The sequence below is a fragment of the Canis lupus genome, chromosome 8, assembly GCF_011100685.1.
Source record: "Canis lupus familiaris isolate Mischka breed German Shepherd chromosome 8, alternate assembly UU_Cfam_GSD_1.0, whole genome shotgun sequence".
NCBI classification, from domain to species: Eukaryota; Metazoa; Chordata; class Mammalia; order Carnivora; family Canidae; genus Canis; species Canis lupus.
Genome location: NC_049229.1, coordinates 26943895 through 26957633, shown reverse-complemented (window position 1 = coordinate 26957633; position 13739 = coordinate 26943895). Strand labels below are relative to the sequence as shown.

The following is a 13739-nucleotide window of genomic DNA, read 5'->3' as shown; positions in this document are numbered from 1 at the left end:
ATCTCTCTCACCTCTTCTACTCACCTGCTGATGTGGAAGGGATAAAAATATCTAGGCTTTCTTTTCTTTTGCTCACCTATAAATAAAGGTTTTTGTGTTTTCAGTGGTCTGCTTTAGCAGACTTCTTATGTTTTATATCTGAAAATAGATGGGTCAAATCAGGTATGTTACTGCTATTAATATTTCTTAAGAAACACAATAACAAGATATAGTGAATTCTGTATATAAACAATTGCAGTGAAGTCACTACCCATATTCTATTACCACCCTTTCGTAGAAAGGGAAGATTCTTTAAAACAGTGGATTTCATATGGTAGAACTGGGTTTTGGTGAATATTCCTGTCTCTGGAGGTAAGGCTATGAATTTTCATTTTCCAGATCCATTAGCATGTAGTAGAAAAGGGCACAGAGCACTGTAGACAGGTACATTTAGGGACAAATTCAACCTAATCAGAGAGTTTCTCTTTGGAGACATAAGCTGAACACATTCAGCAATTCCGTACGCTCCTTCTCTTGATTCCTATAGCTATTAAAAGAAGGAAATTATCAGTAACAAAAAGGAAGTTGTAGAAAATATGTTTGATACCATTTATATCAGTTTAAATGATACTGTGTATAGTTTATGGATTATATATGTCATGTGAAAATAGTAAAGAGCATGGGAGTGATGAACCCCTAACTTGAGAGAGTGGTTACCTCTGGGGAGAAGGGGATGGGAACAGAGTTCTGTAGGGGGCAACTGTCATATCTAGGAACTTTATTTCTTTTTTTTTTTTTTTTTTTTTTTTTTTTTTTTTTTAGGAACTTTATTTCTTAAGGTGTTTGGTAAGAGCACAGGTGTTTATTATGTTATTCTCTGTCCCTCATAATATGCCTGCAATACTAAATAATATTAATAAAATAAGATCAATAGACTTACCCACATTTTGAAGCTTAAGTCCTGCCTGTCTTGTGGTTCAGTGTAGTAAAACAATAAATGCTCTATCATTAATATTGAAGCAGAAGCATATTAAGCAGTTTTAGATAGTTGAAGAGAACTGAAGCTACACTTTCAGTGGGGTGTTTAGCTTAAGACAGTGTTTTTAAATTTGCTACCAAAGGGCATCCAGCTTATTCCTTGCTGCTTAGCCTAGCCAGAGCATTTGGGACAATAATTTACCAGTGAACATTGGCTTGGAATGTGAAGTTATAACCTGTCAAATACATGTGTTAGGTATATAAATTTCTCGTTGTTAAGTTTTGATTTCTAAGGTTCTTAATTTTAGCTCCGAAGTCCTTTATTTTTTTCTGTGACTAATTTTGACATGCTTATCCAACAACAGTTTTTATCTGTTAGTACTATGAGAGTGGAGAAGATGAAGACCCATATGCCAAGATCCCCTCTTTTCCCCACATTTCATTTTGAAAAATGTTTTATTTGGGGAATTTTAAATCAAATTTTCAGGAAAGACATTTTCATGGCGAGTGATAGGTAAAGATTGTAATATGTCATTGTGGAAGGCAAAGGTGAAGGCCAAACATTCCTACAATTAAGGTGATATAGGTCAAGCTTTCCCAATATTGACACTATTGAAATTTTGGCCCAAATAATTCTTTGTTGTGGAAGACTGTCCAATTCATTATGGAATGTTTAGCAGTGTCCCTGGAACTTTACTCACTAAATGCCAGCCGTACCCACTAGTTAGAACCAAAAATGTCTCCAGACATTGCCAAGTGTCCTCTAGGGGGCAAAATCTCCCTTGGTTGGGAACAACTAATTCAGAGAATTTGGTCACCCTCACATTACAAAATACTAGGGAGTCTGGAGAAAATATAAAAATCCCTTGAAATGTATACGGTTGTGAATGCAAGAAAGTAAGGGGCATCCAAGGAGGAAAAACATAGAGGAAATTGAAAACCTATGTACTAAGAGGAATTGGTACTGATGCTATTCTGAGTGGGAGTGGGGTAGATTTGCTGATTTGATACAAATATAACTGAGTTTTATTTTTAATTGATGTATGATTTACATACAATGAAATATCCAGATCTTAAGTACTCAGTGGATTTTGGTGTAAGCTCATGTATTTACTAAGAAATAAAACATTAGGAACTTATATTTTAATTGCTGCTAAGGGGAAGGAGGCTTGTCTATAAAAGGTAAGAACTTGGAACTGAGACCCTTGTGTAAAGCCAGGGACTCTTGAAAGGCTATACACTCAGTGAAGAGGAAATCTAGGGAAAAAATGCCCTTGGCACCAGGAAGTGTTAAGGAAAATTTTGTCTGTCCTGGTCTTGGGAGTAGGGGGATCATGGGGTATATAGGGGAAATCTAAAAATCTAGAAGCCTGTGCCTGTCCTCATGAGTGTGTGGAGTTTGAATTTATACCACCAGCTTGATCTAGGAATTTTAAGGGGAGAAGTTAGCTTAAAAAGTAGACCCAGGAGTGCCTGACTGGTTCAGTTCGTATAACATAGCAACTCTTGATTAATGAATGTTGAGTTCCAACCTCACATTGAGTATAGAGATTACTTAAAAAAAAAAAAAAAAAAAAAAAAAAAAAGTAGATCCAGATTTGTTTGAATCCTGCTTCAAACTAACGATTTCTCCCTCTCTCACTTTAAACAAATTAGAAAGAGTCAATCAGGGTAATTTGACCACAGACTGAATATTGTTGACACAAAGCAGTTATTAGTTTTGAATTGTTAAGAATCTTTTTAAAAGAAATGAAATGAAATGACATGCTATCTGGAATTTGGTTTAAAATAATCCAGTTCAAGAGAGGTGCACAGTAAGTGGAGATGTAGATGAAACAAAATTAGCTGCATGTTGATTATTGTTGAAACTAGGTAATATATACATAGCATTTCATTATGCCATTCATTTAATTTTGCATATGTTTTAAAATTTCCATTAAAAAAAAAGTGCTCTGAGGATGGTAATACTCCTGAGATAGAAGCAAATGTAAGACCTCTGTGGAGGGATATAACCTCAACCCAATATCTATTGAATACCGCTAGATAAAGTCCTGCTGAACAGGACCTTGCCATCAAAAGTTATAAAGCACCACATGTGAGAATAAGCAGACAGAATAAATGCCAGAATTAGATCTCTAATAACTTTGGTTAATAGTAATGTTAGAAACCATAAAGTAACCCAGTGAATTTAAATGGATGAGAGTAGTATCAGAAACCATAAAATAACTCAGCAAATTCAAAACAAAAAGGAACAAAAAACATGAAAAAGAATAAGACCCTCTCCCCCAAAATATCTGAGCAATTTTGGAAACCAACTAATTAGAATTTTTTTTTAAAGATTTTATTTATTTATTCATGAGAGACACAGAGAGAGAAAGAGAGAGGCAGAGACACAGGCAGAGGGAGAAGCAGGCTCCATGCGGGGAACCCGATGTGGGACTTGATCCTGGGTCTCCAGGATCATGCCTGGGCTGAAGGCGGCGCTAAACCACTGAGCCATCCAGGCTGCCCTAATTAGAATTTTTAAACTTTAATTTATTTATTTTAAAGATTTTATTTATTTGACATTTATTTTAAAGATTTTATTTATTTGAGCATAAGCAGGTAGAGTGGCAGGCAGAGGAAGAGGGAGGAGCAGGCTCCCCACTGAGCAGGGAGCCCAATGTAGGGCTCCATCTCAGGACCCTGGGATCATGACCTAAGCTGAAGGCAGGTGCTCAAACGACTGAGACACCCAGGTGCCCTTAGAATTTCTAGAAATGAAAAATATAGTTCTTAGATTTTAAAACTCAAATGACTAAGTTAATTTCTAGAAATGAAAAATATAGTTCTTAGATTTTAAAACTCAAATGACTAAGTTAGACAATTGGTTAGACCTCCCTTAACAGAAAATTAGTAAGTTAAAAGGTAAATCTGGATAATTTAGAGAATGACATTACAAGATGAAGGTGCATGATATAGAAATTAAAAGATATGGAGAAGAAAATGAGAAATTGCAGGCTATATCTCAGGATTTCCAGAGAAATTGAGAAGAGGCAATACTTTGAAGAAGAGTATTTGAAAATTTCCTGTAATTAATGAAAAGACATAAAATTCATAGAATGCACAGTGAACTCCATCTGAATAAATAAAATACAAGAATGGTAATAGATAACACAACTTCTGAGACTGTACAGGTGGAAAAAGAATATAGAAAACTCAAGGGGCGCTTGGGTGATGCAATGGTTAAGCGTCCTTCTCTTGACTTGGGCTCAGGTTGTGATCTGAGGGTGGGGAGATCAAGCCCCAAGTTGGGCTCCATGCTCAGAGCAGCACCTGCTTGGGATTTTCTCTCCCCTCTCCCTCTGCCCTTCCCCACTGCTTGCACGTGCACTTGTTTTCTCTGTATCTCTCTAAAATAAATCTTTTTTTAAAAAAGATTTTGTTTATTCATGAGAGATGCAGAGAGAGAGGCAGAGACATAGGCAGAGGGAGAGGCAAGCTCCCTGCAGAAAGCCCAATGCAGGACTTGATCCCAGGACCTGAGGATCACGACCTGAGCCAAAGGCAGATGCTCAACCACTGAATCACCCAGGTACCCTAAAATAAATAAATCTTAAAAAAAAAAAAAGAAAAGAAAAAGAAAACTCAGTAAGTCAAGAAAGGAAGTGAGAAAGACCCAGAAAAATCAAGTTAAATAGCATAAAATAATATAGTAGAAATCAAACCTATCAGTGATTACAATAAATGTAAGTGTACTTAATAGTTCAGACAGAAATTGTCATGTTGGATTAAAAAAATTCATCTATGTGCTAGGCAAATTGCTTATTAGAAGAAAAATGAGTAGGGGGCACATGGCTGGCTCAGTTGGTTGAATGTGTCCAGCTCTTGGTTTCAGCTCAGGTCATGATCTCAGAATCATGAGATCCTGCCCCGCATTAGGTTCCATGCTCAATGTGGAGTCCGCTTAGAGGGGACTTAGAGAGGATTCTCTCTCTACCACTTTCTCTGCCCCTCCCCACTACTTGCTCTCTCTCTCTCTCTCTCTTTCTTTCTCTCCCTCCCTTTCAAATAAATAATTAAAATCTTTTTAAAAAAAGAAAGATCAGTACTTGTCATTTTAGATAAAATACACTTGAAGGCAAAAACTATTGTTAGCGATAAAGGTCCCTATAAATTGTTGCATAATAACACATGAAATACAGATAACAAAAATTGACATAACTGCAAGCAGAAATCAATAAATCCACAGTTGTGGGTGATTTTTAAGAACTGTCAGTTGTTAGAAGATAGATCAAGCAGGTAAAATATTAAAAGATTTAAATAACACAAGTAAAACACTGAATGGATGTATAGAACTCCCCAACTCCCATTACAGAATGCTTCTGTTATTCAGGTCCTCAGAAAACCTATACAAAGGTTCAAAAAGTTCTAATCCCTAAATCAAGTTCTCAAGAAAATTCAAAACCTGAGGATAGAAAAACCATGTTCTCTTGTCAATGCAATTAGGGTGAAGATTAGTAACAAAAATACCCCTCCTTCATGTTTGGAAATTGAGTTGGAATAGTTTACTTTCCCCGTACAATATGCTCATGTGAACTTCTATTTTTATTTATTTTTTATTTTTATTTTTTTTTTGAACTTCTATTTTTAGATTAACAGTAGATCCCATGGTGAGTTTTATAAAATACTAAATTGTGCTATTTGGAACTAGTCAAAGATGTCAATTGTAGCCTTTCATAGCTCTTTTCCATCTCACAGGATAATGCCTACCACAGAACAATACAGCAATAAATACAGCACTTTTCAAATGAAGGAATGCCATTAGTTGCATATTCACCTTTTGTTTCTAGACATATTTAAGGGTTTAGAATTTACATTCCCATTAAATTTAGCTATAAATATACCAAAATACATAACTACAGATAGCACTAAGCAAGTCAATGTAACTGAATTCACAAGTATTAAAATTGCTAACATGTCTTTCAGGTATTAAAATAGAATTTTAAAGAATTAGAAGTTAAGGGGCATCTGGATGGCTTAGCTAAGCGTCTGACTGTTGATCTTGGCTTAGGTCTTGGTCTTAGGGTCATGGGTTAGGGCCCCATGTTGGGCTTCACGCTGGGTGTTGCACTTACTTTATTTTTGTTGTTGTTGTTGTTGCACTTACTTTAAAAAAATTAGAAGTTAAAAAATTAAAAGTTTCTAGCCTTATTGAGTACTTACTATGTACAAGGCACAAATCTAGACTTGAGGGTGAAGTAGGGGTGTTGTATAAGATGCTGGCCCTTAAGAAATTTATGGTTTACCTGAAATTTCAAGGTATAATGCTCATGTCCAGAGAAGGTATTCTGTGGGAGGAATGCTTATATGTAATCATTCAAAGAAAAACCGTGAAGTTACATTAAGTGCTGAAAAGGGAACATGAAGAATTTTGTACTTTAAACATTTCATGTTAAATAGTTAACTTTAGTTTGAGCTAAAGTGGGATTTTTAGAGAAACAATATTATATATTGTTTTTTACACTTTGGATTACACTTTGAATACTTGGGCAGGAGGGGACCCTGAAAAGAAAATTGGCGTTTGTAAGAAAAAGTATAAGCACATTTGTAATTGTAGCTAATCAGTATTAACATATTTACTTAGAAGGGGAAGTCAAGGGAATGTACTAATTAAACCTCTGTAAGAGAGGAAAGATTTATTTTGATTACTCAACATCAATGGCTGGTCATGTTGGCCAGCCTTCTGCATGTTGGCCTTCTGCCAGGTAAAAGGAGGAGAACAAGAAAATTTATAGAGATGCTTTTAAGAGCAACAGCAGCATTGTTCAGGAAAAGAGGGGGAAAATGCTGCATTGATGAGCTAAGATAAGCTACAAGTGCAGAATGTGCAAAATAGAGCACGCACTGGCTGATAACATGGTGTATCAGCTGATCTGTATCCTTACCCGAAGAAATTTTAGCTTCAGTCCAGTTCTCTTTGCGTTCTAAGTGTTGTATCTGATTCTTTCTTGGAAATCCTTACACCTTACACATCTCCAGCCCAGATTCCCTGCAGGCTTCTTTAGGGCAGATTTTTTAGCTTTCAACCTTGCCTCTCTACAAAGGAACAGTTATAGCTGTGTAACTTTAGGCAAGTTATTTAATTTATTTGTTGTTAAATATAAATGGTGTCAGCCTCTTACATTGTTGTGAGGATTAAAGAGAATTCCTAGAACAGAGAAAGCACTTAGTAAATTATAGTTATCATTATCCTAATATCATTAGAGGGCAGTGCTGTTATAGTGTTCTATCTTCCTCAAATACTTACCTTCATTGGCCCAGAATCATTAAAAATGTTTAACATTGTTTTCTTATTTCTTGAGTCTTGGTGGTGTGTTAGAGGCAGCTGTTTTCTTTCTTCTTTAATTATTATTTTCTTTTAAGTTAGCTCTATGCCCTATATGGGGCTTGAACTCACAACCCCAAGATCAAGACTTTCATGCTCTACCAACCAAGCCAGCCAGACATTCCTAAGGCAGCTGTCTTCAAACTCTGTTTTCTGAACAGTTTTAAGGGAGGTAATTTTTTTTTAAGTTAAGCAGGATTTATTTTCGTTTGTATGAGGGTCCTCTTACAACAGGTTTAGTCAATTCTCCTAAAAATAGTGGCATTCTTTTAAACTATTCTTTTTAGAAACAGCAGTTACATAAATAGAATATTGGATTCAACCTAAAAATGTGGGCCCTAGTTAGCTTTATTATTCTGCATATGATATGACAAAAGATTGAGATGTTCTTCACATTTCCAAGCAAATTCCAATTTAAAAAGTTTGTTCTTATCAAACTTCTAAAAACAGCTATTTGAGAGTAAACCAGCAGAGTACTACATCACCCCCAATGAAGTGCAGATGTTATTCTATGCACCAACAAATGACATGGCTAGCTTCTGCATTCCATTTTTACAGAATTTTACACCTATTACACCAAACAATATTTTAAACATTGGCATATAAACTCCCTAATAAGATAAAGCAAAGACATAAGTGTTTATCAGAAACAAAATACACCATCTCTTCCAATCTTCAAACATTATTGCACTTTAACTTTAATAATTTTGATAATGCATTTATGGAACAGCCTGTAGACAACTGATTTTAATAAAGAACACTTTTAAGCAGACATAACTGTCCTAATTGTTTATCAGGTAAGAATTTCACAAACGTTATTAGCAGTAATGGTGGAGCCAGAGAGTATTGCATCATCCCCCATGCTGTATAGCAAGAACCACTAATAGTGTGGTGGAACTTGTGACCTTTTGTAAGGCCACGACTCTTGTGGCCTGCAGATGTCAGCCCTCATGTCTCCCTATGCTGGTGTGCTGGTTTGGTGATCCACCAGGTGTCAGGATTTCTTGTGATTGCTTTATGGAATGGATCATTGAGGATAACCTCAAAGAATTTGTACATGGAGTTTTTGCCAACCCAGTAAGAATTCAAGACTCTCAGCCCTACAATGGCATCTAGCTCACTCCTCTGCAACAGACTGAAGGCTTTGGGCAAACTTTAGTTGTTTAACACCATGGTGGACAGGCTTGCCCTGTCTTACCCTTAGGAAGTGGGCTTTTTTGGCCACCATATTGCACATGAATCCACTATATGATACCACTTTGCTTGGTCTTGTATACAGGAGGTACTTTTGGATTAAAAAATATTTTATTCAGTGACGAATACCCACCATTTGCTTCAACGTGGATAGAGGGTATTATGCTGAGTGAAATAAGTCAATCAGAGAAGGAACAAACATTATATGGTTTCATTCATATATGAAATACATATGAAATATGAAAAACAGTGAAAGGGAGTATAGGGGAAAGGAGAGAAAATGAGTGGGAAAAATCAGAGAGGGTGACAGAATATGAGAGACTCCTAACTGGGAAATGAACACGGAAGGGGTAGTGGAAGGGGAGGCAGGCAGCGGGATGGGGTGACTGGGTGATGGTCACTGAGGGGGGCACTTGACAGGATGAGCACTAGGTGTTATACTATATGTTGGCAAATTGAACGCCAATAAAAAAATATACAAAAAAATATTTTATTCAGATTTCATCTGTAAATTTTAACTGTCTTTAAAAAAACTAATTTGTGAACTCAAGTGTTATAAAGCACTTATAGTAGTAAAGGCTCTTACTGTATTAACATGCTGCCAAGTTAATTCATTTTTGTGCTTTTCCTATCATCTCTGTTAAATCGAAGGTTATCCTGATAGTGAAGGGTAAACTATAGAAAATAATAACAGGGGATCTATGGGTGGCGCAGCGGTTTAGCGCCTGCCTTTGGCCCAGGGCGCGATCCTGGAGACCCGGGATCGAATCCCACATCGGGCTCCCGGTGCATGGAGCCTGCTTCTCCCTCTGATCTGTGTCTCTGCCTCTCTCTCTCTCACTCTCTCTCTCTCTCTGACTATCATAAATAAATAAAAATTAAAAAAAATAATAACAAACTACAAAAAATAACTTGCTGCCATTTGCAGATACCGCTCTCCATCAATTTTAATTTACAATCAAAGTACAAAAGTTAATACAATTCTGCAGTGGATATTTAGGAATGCAACTGACATACATAACTCTTACTTTTTGCTTTGTATTAGTCTGAAGAGACTTATTTATTCCCATTGATTTTATAATAAATTCATTTTATAAAGCCAAATTAATACATCTATTCTAATTGTGGATTTCTCTGATACTTTGGGGAAAATACATATTTATAAGTAAATATTCCTTGGTAAGCATTTATTGACACTGTTGTGTGGTAGGCATTATGCTCTAGGCTAAGGATATATTTGACAGGCAACAAACTTCTAGCCTTTGGCTAAACACAAACCTACCTGTTGGGTTTCCACATAATTGTGCATTTAGAAGAAAAAAGACTTTAGGGAATCCCTGGGTGGGTCAGCGGTTTAGTGCCTGCCTTTGGCCCAGGGTGCGATCCTGGGGTCCCGGGATCGAGTCTGCATCGGGCTCCTGGCATGGAGCCTGCATCTCTCTCTGCCTGTGTCTCTGCCTCTCTCTCTCTCTCTATCATGAATAAATAAATAAAATCTTAAAAAAAAAAGAATACTTTATTGATTTAAGAATACTTTGAAACCCACAATTTGTAAAGTGCCCAATTTCTTCCAGTCAGTTGACTACTACTTTTGCTTTTGCAGAGGTCCAGCTGGAGTAAGAGCCCAAGCCCTGGACAGAGATGGAAATCTGGTAGAAGATTTTGTATTTGATGGAGGAGTTGGGGATATTGGAAATCGCATTCTTCATGTGAGAAATGCACCGTCCCCTGCTGCTACTTCTTCTCTTGCAATTTCTGGAATGATTGCAGATGAAGTACAACAAAGATTTAAATTGTAAATAATGTAAGGAGCTAGATATGCATTTTAGTTTCCACATTCAGCAACAAGAATATACCAATTGCATTCTTTAAGGAAAATGATTTGAAAATCTCATTTTTAGGTATCTCATTTAGGTAATAACTGAATTGTTAGAATGCTATAACATAGAAATTATAATTTTTTAAAGTCCATGCTCTTTTACTTTGTGAATAAAGAAGCAAGGTACAGTTGTATCTGTCCTGAATCCCTGACTTTTGTTTTTGACCTCTCCTCACTAACCATGATCTAGATATTTGGCTCTTCTAGAATTTCTGGGAACGATGGCACAAAAAATTGATTATCCCCTTCATTTTTTTGCCTTTATAATATCTAAGCTTTTTTTTTCTCTACTGAACAAAAAAAATATAGTGTGTTGTAGGTTGCAAACCTTTTAATTTTGAAGAGTATAGGAAAGCTCATATTATTTAGAGCAACAGTATTTGTATTTGGAGATTTAAACTTCTTAATTTAAAGGAAATATATGAAATTTCACATTTTTAAGTAGTTTGAATAAGATTCTATCTTAGCTATAATATTTGCAGGAACTGACTTTGCAAAAGAAACATAAAGCCTTTATTATTCCCAGTTTTTTTTTTATAATTGACTTAGTGTGCAGTTACCACTAAATCCAAACAGCATTACCGTATGAGTGGTTAATTGCCTACTCTTTAGTCTTTTGTGGTTGAGAAACTAAAAGAACTTAGAACTGATAGGTTTTTATGAGAGCAGTTTTAGAATCCTGAATGCTGATATATAGAACTCTAATTTTAAAAATTGTTTACCTCTATATCTCTGTTTTTCAGTCATACCAACTTTCTCAAATATTGGCCAAGATCACTAATTATTCATGCCTACTTGGTTTTCAGGGATCCTATGAACTTTTATGACGATATTTCTTTATTTTGGAGAAATACCTAACTGAGGCATTCACTTTTGTAAACCGCAAAAGTGCCTTACGTTCATGTATACTTCATGAGTATTTTCTATTGTGGCCCAGTGCCAATACTGTATACTGTATATACATGTGTGGTATCTGTTGAAATAATTCTGGCAGTTCAGAAAGTTGGAAAATAGAAATATAAATGAATTTATGGCAGCCTACTGATTGGGGAAACTTTTATTACAGAACCACTATTTAGGTGAGACATTTTCATCCATTCCCTCATATATACTGTCTCAGGATTAATCTTCTACTCTTCATTCTTTCTTCTTATTTCATCAAATCTGTGTGATAGATGAGTAAGGATGTGCATATTGACTGATAGGAAAAACTTCTGTTTTCTTCCTTTTTACTTCAAGCCTCAGTGATTATATTGTTTGAGCTACCTCAGCCATTAATTTGAAAGGCTACATCACCAGCTCATGTTCGAGAAGTAGCACATCCCAGGTATAGACTAGGCAATTATTTGACACTGGGATGAGCATATTGAAAGCATTCAGAAACCACTCACAGAAGAAGCCAGCCTTAATGGTTCTTCATAACAACTGATTCCTCCAAGAAATGTGACACACAGGATATTTTTCTGTTCCATTACAAGACTATTAAGAGATGGAAAATTTTACAATTCTTTATTTCATAAACAGTGAGATTGCATATATACTAAGCTGTGAAAGACTGAAATTACAAAAATAGCTCTTCTAAATTAAAACAGCCCTTATTCCATTTGGGTCTATATCATACCCCGAAAAAACAAGTGAAAAAGATGATTGAAAGTGTTTTGAATGTGTAGGTTATTCTGTTTGTAAAACATATTTATATTAATCGGGTTTTGTTGTGTAATACTGGTATGAAATTTAAAAGTTTTGTGTATTTGAGAGAGGAAAAATGTAAATTAATATTAAAATATTTTAATGAGCCTTGGTGTTGTGAACATAATTTTTTGTTTCATTGAAGCTCTGATTCAGGTAAGTTTTTTGTATGTGAAATATGAACTATCATATTTTCATTAACTATCATTTATATAGCCAATCTTAAAAAATGAAAAAAGTATATTTGTGTATAATATAAAAATTAGGTTTATATTTTAGGTAAAAAGTAGAGCACTTCCCCACTTAGTTTCCTTTCGGTAATGGTGGCACCATCTGGCTGACCTCAATGTCTTCATACTGGAGAGCACCAGGGAACATTGTTTCTGTTCCATAGCAGAATATATATATGTAACATATAAACACACAGTGCTTTACAGGTGGAAGGGACAATAAATCAATCAAATAGGAGTTTCATAAATAATTATAGTTTCTCTGAGGAAGACATTCTGGTATGCTATCTCTTACAGGGTTGGGTTTCTGGGTATAAGCCTCCCGTAAGGGTTATAGGGCAAATGATCAGTCTGAGAGCTTGCTCTTTTTAGCAGGTGAACTGTAAGAGGACCAGAGTTAGCTACAGCAACAAACCATGAAAGTGAGTGACAATGACATTTATTGTTTCCTGTGGCATTGCTTTGGTTTGCTTCTGACTGGCAGCACTTGTAGCTTTAAATAAATTGAGGAAGTAGAGAGTAAATAGGAGAAATGTTGAGTAAGTCCTTCTTGAAAATGCTTTTCAGTGAGAGAATATTAGTGGTAAAATTTTCATTGCCTTTTAAAATTTGAAATGTGCTTAGATTATTCAAGTTATCTCCCAAAAGCCATTCTAAATTCTAAAAAGACAAAATTACTATTTATCAAATAATTAATATAGCATATTAATTTTAACTCAAATTTATGATCAAGTATAGTATCTTTGTGTTTAATACTTCATTTTTAAAAAAGATTTTAAGTAATCTCTATACCCAACGTGGGGCTCAAACACAACCCTGAGATCAAGTCATAGGCTCTATTGTCTGAGCCAGCCAGGTCCCCCAATATTTATTTTTTAACACTTGAAGCAAGTGTTTATAATGGGGTTGGAAATTTATTTAAAAATTTAACATTTTGAATAAGTACAACATTAATGGTTGAAAATTCAAAAGTCCCCAAAATGTACTCAATGAAAATATCTCCTCTCCTCCAAGCCACCTAGTTCTCATTCCTGATGCAACAAAAATTGTCAATATCTCTTGCTCAGCCTCATAGAGGTATATATAATAAAATTCTTCCTCCATTTCTTTTACACAAGTGGTAGGATACTCTACATACTATGTTATATGCCCTGCTCTTTTCACTTTGCACTGTCTCTGATAATGTTCAAGTGGCCTGAACACAGTGGCCTGGTTCTTTTTTTTTTTTTAAAGGTTTTTTTAAAATTTTTTATTTATTTATGATAGTCACAGAGATAGAGAGAGAGAGAGAGAGGCAGAGACACAGGCAGAGGGAGAAGCAGGCTCCATGCACCGGGAGCCCGACGTGGGATTCGATCCCGGGTCTCCAGGATCGCGCCCTGGGACAAAGGCAGGCGCCGAACCGCTGCGCCACCCAGAGATC

At 35.7% G+C, this 13739-nt stretch overlaps 1 protein-coding gene across 2 annotated transcripts in view; it reads left to right on the top strand.

Annotated features, from left to right (window-relative positions):
- The window catches only part of L2HGDH (L-2-hydroxyglutarate dehydrogenase), a 38786-nt gene extending 26592 nt beyond the window's left edge, over window positions 1-12194 (top strand). For both annotated transcript variants that reach the window (XM_038544666.1, XM_038544665.1), the window contains one exon: window positions 10122-12194. In XM_038544666.1, coding sequence (XP_038400594.1) covers window positions 10122-10317 — 196 coding nt within the window. In that variant the 3' untranslated portion in view covers window positions 10318-12194. The remainder of the gene's footprint in view (window positions 1-10121) is intronic.
- The last annotated feature ends 1545 nt before the right edge of the window (window positions 12195-13739 follow it).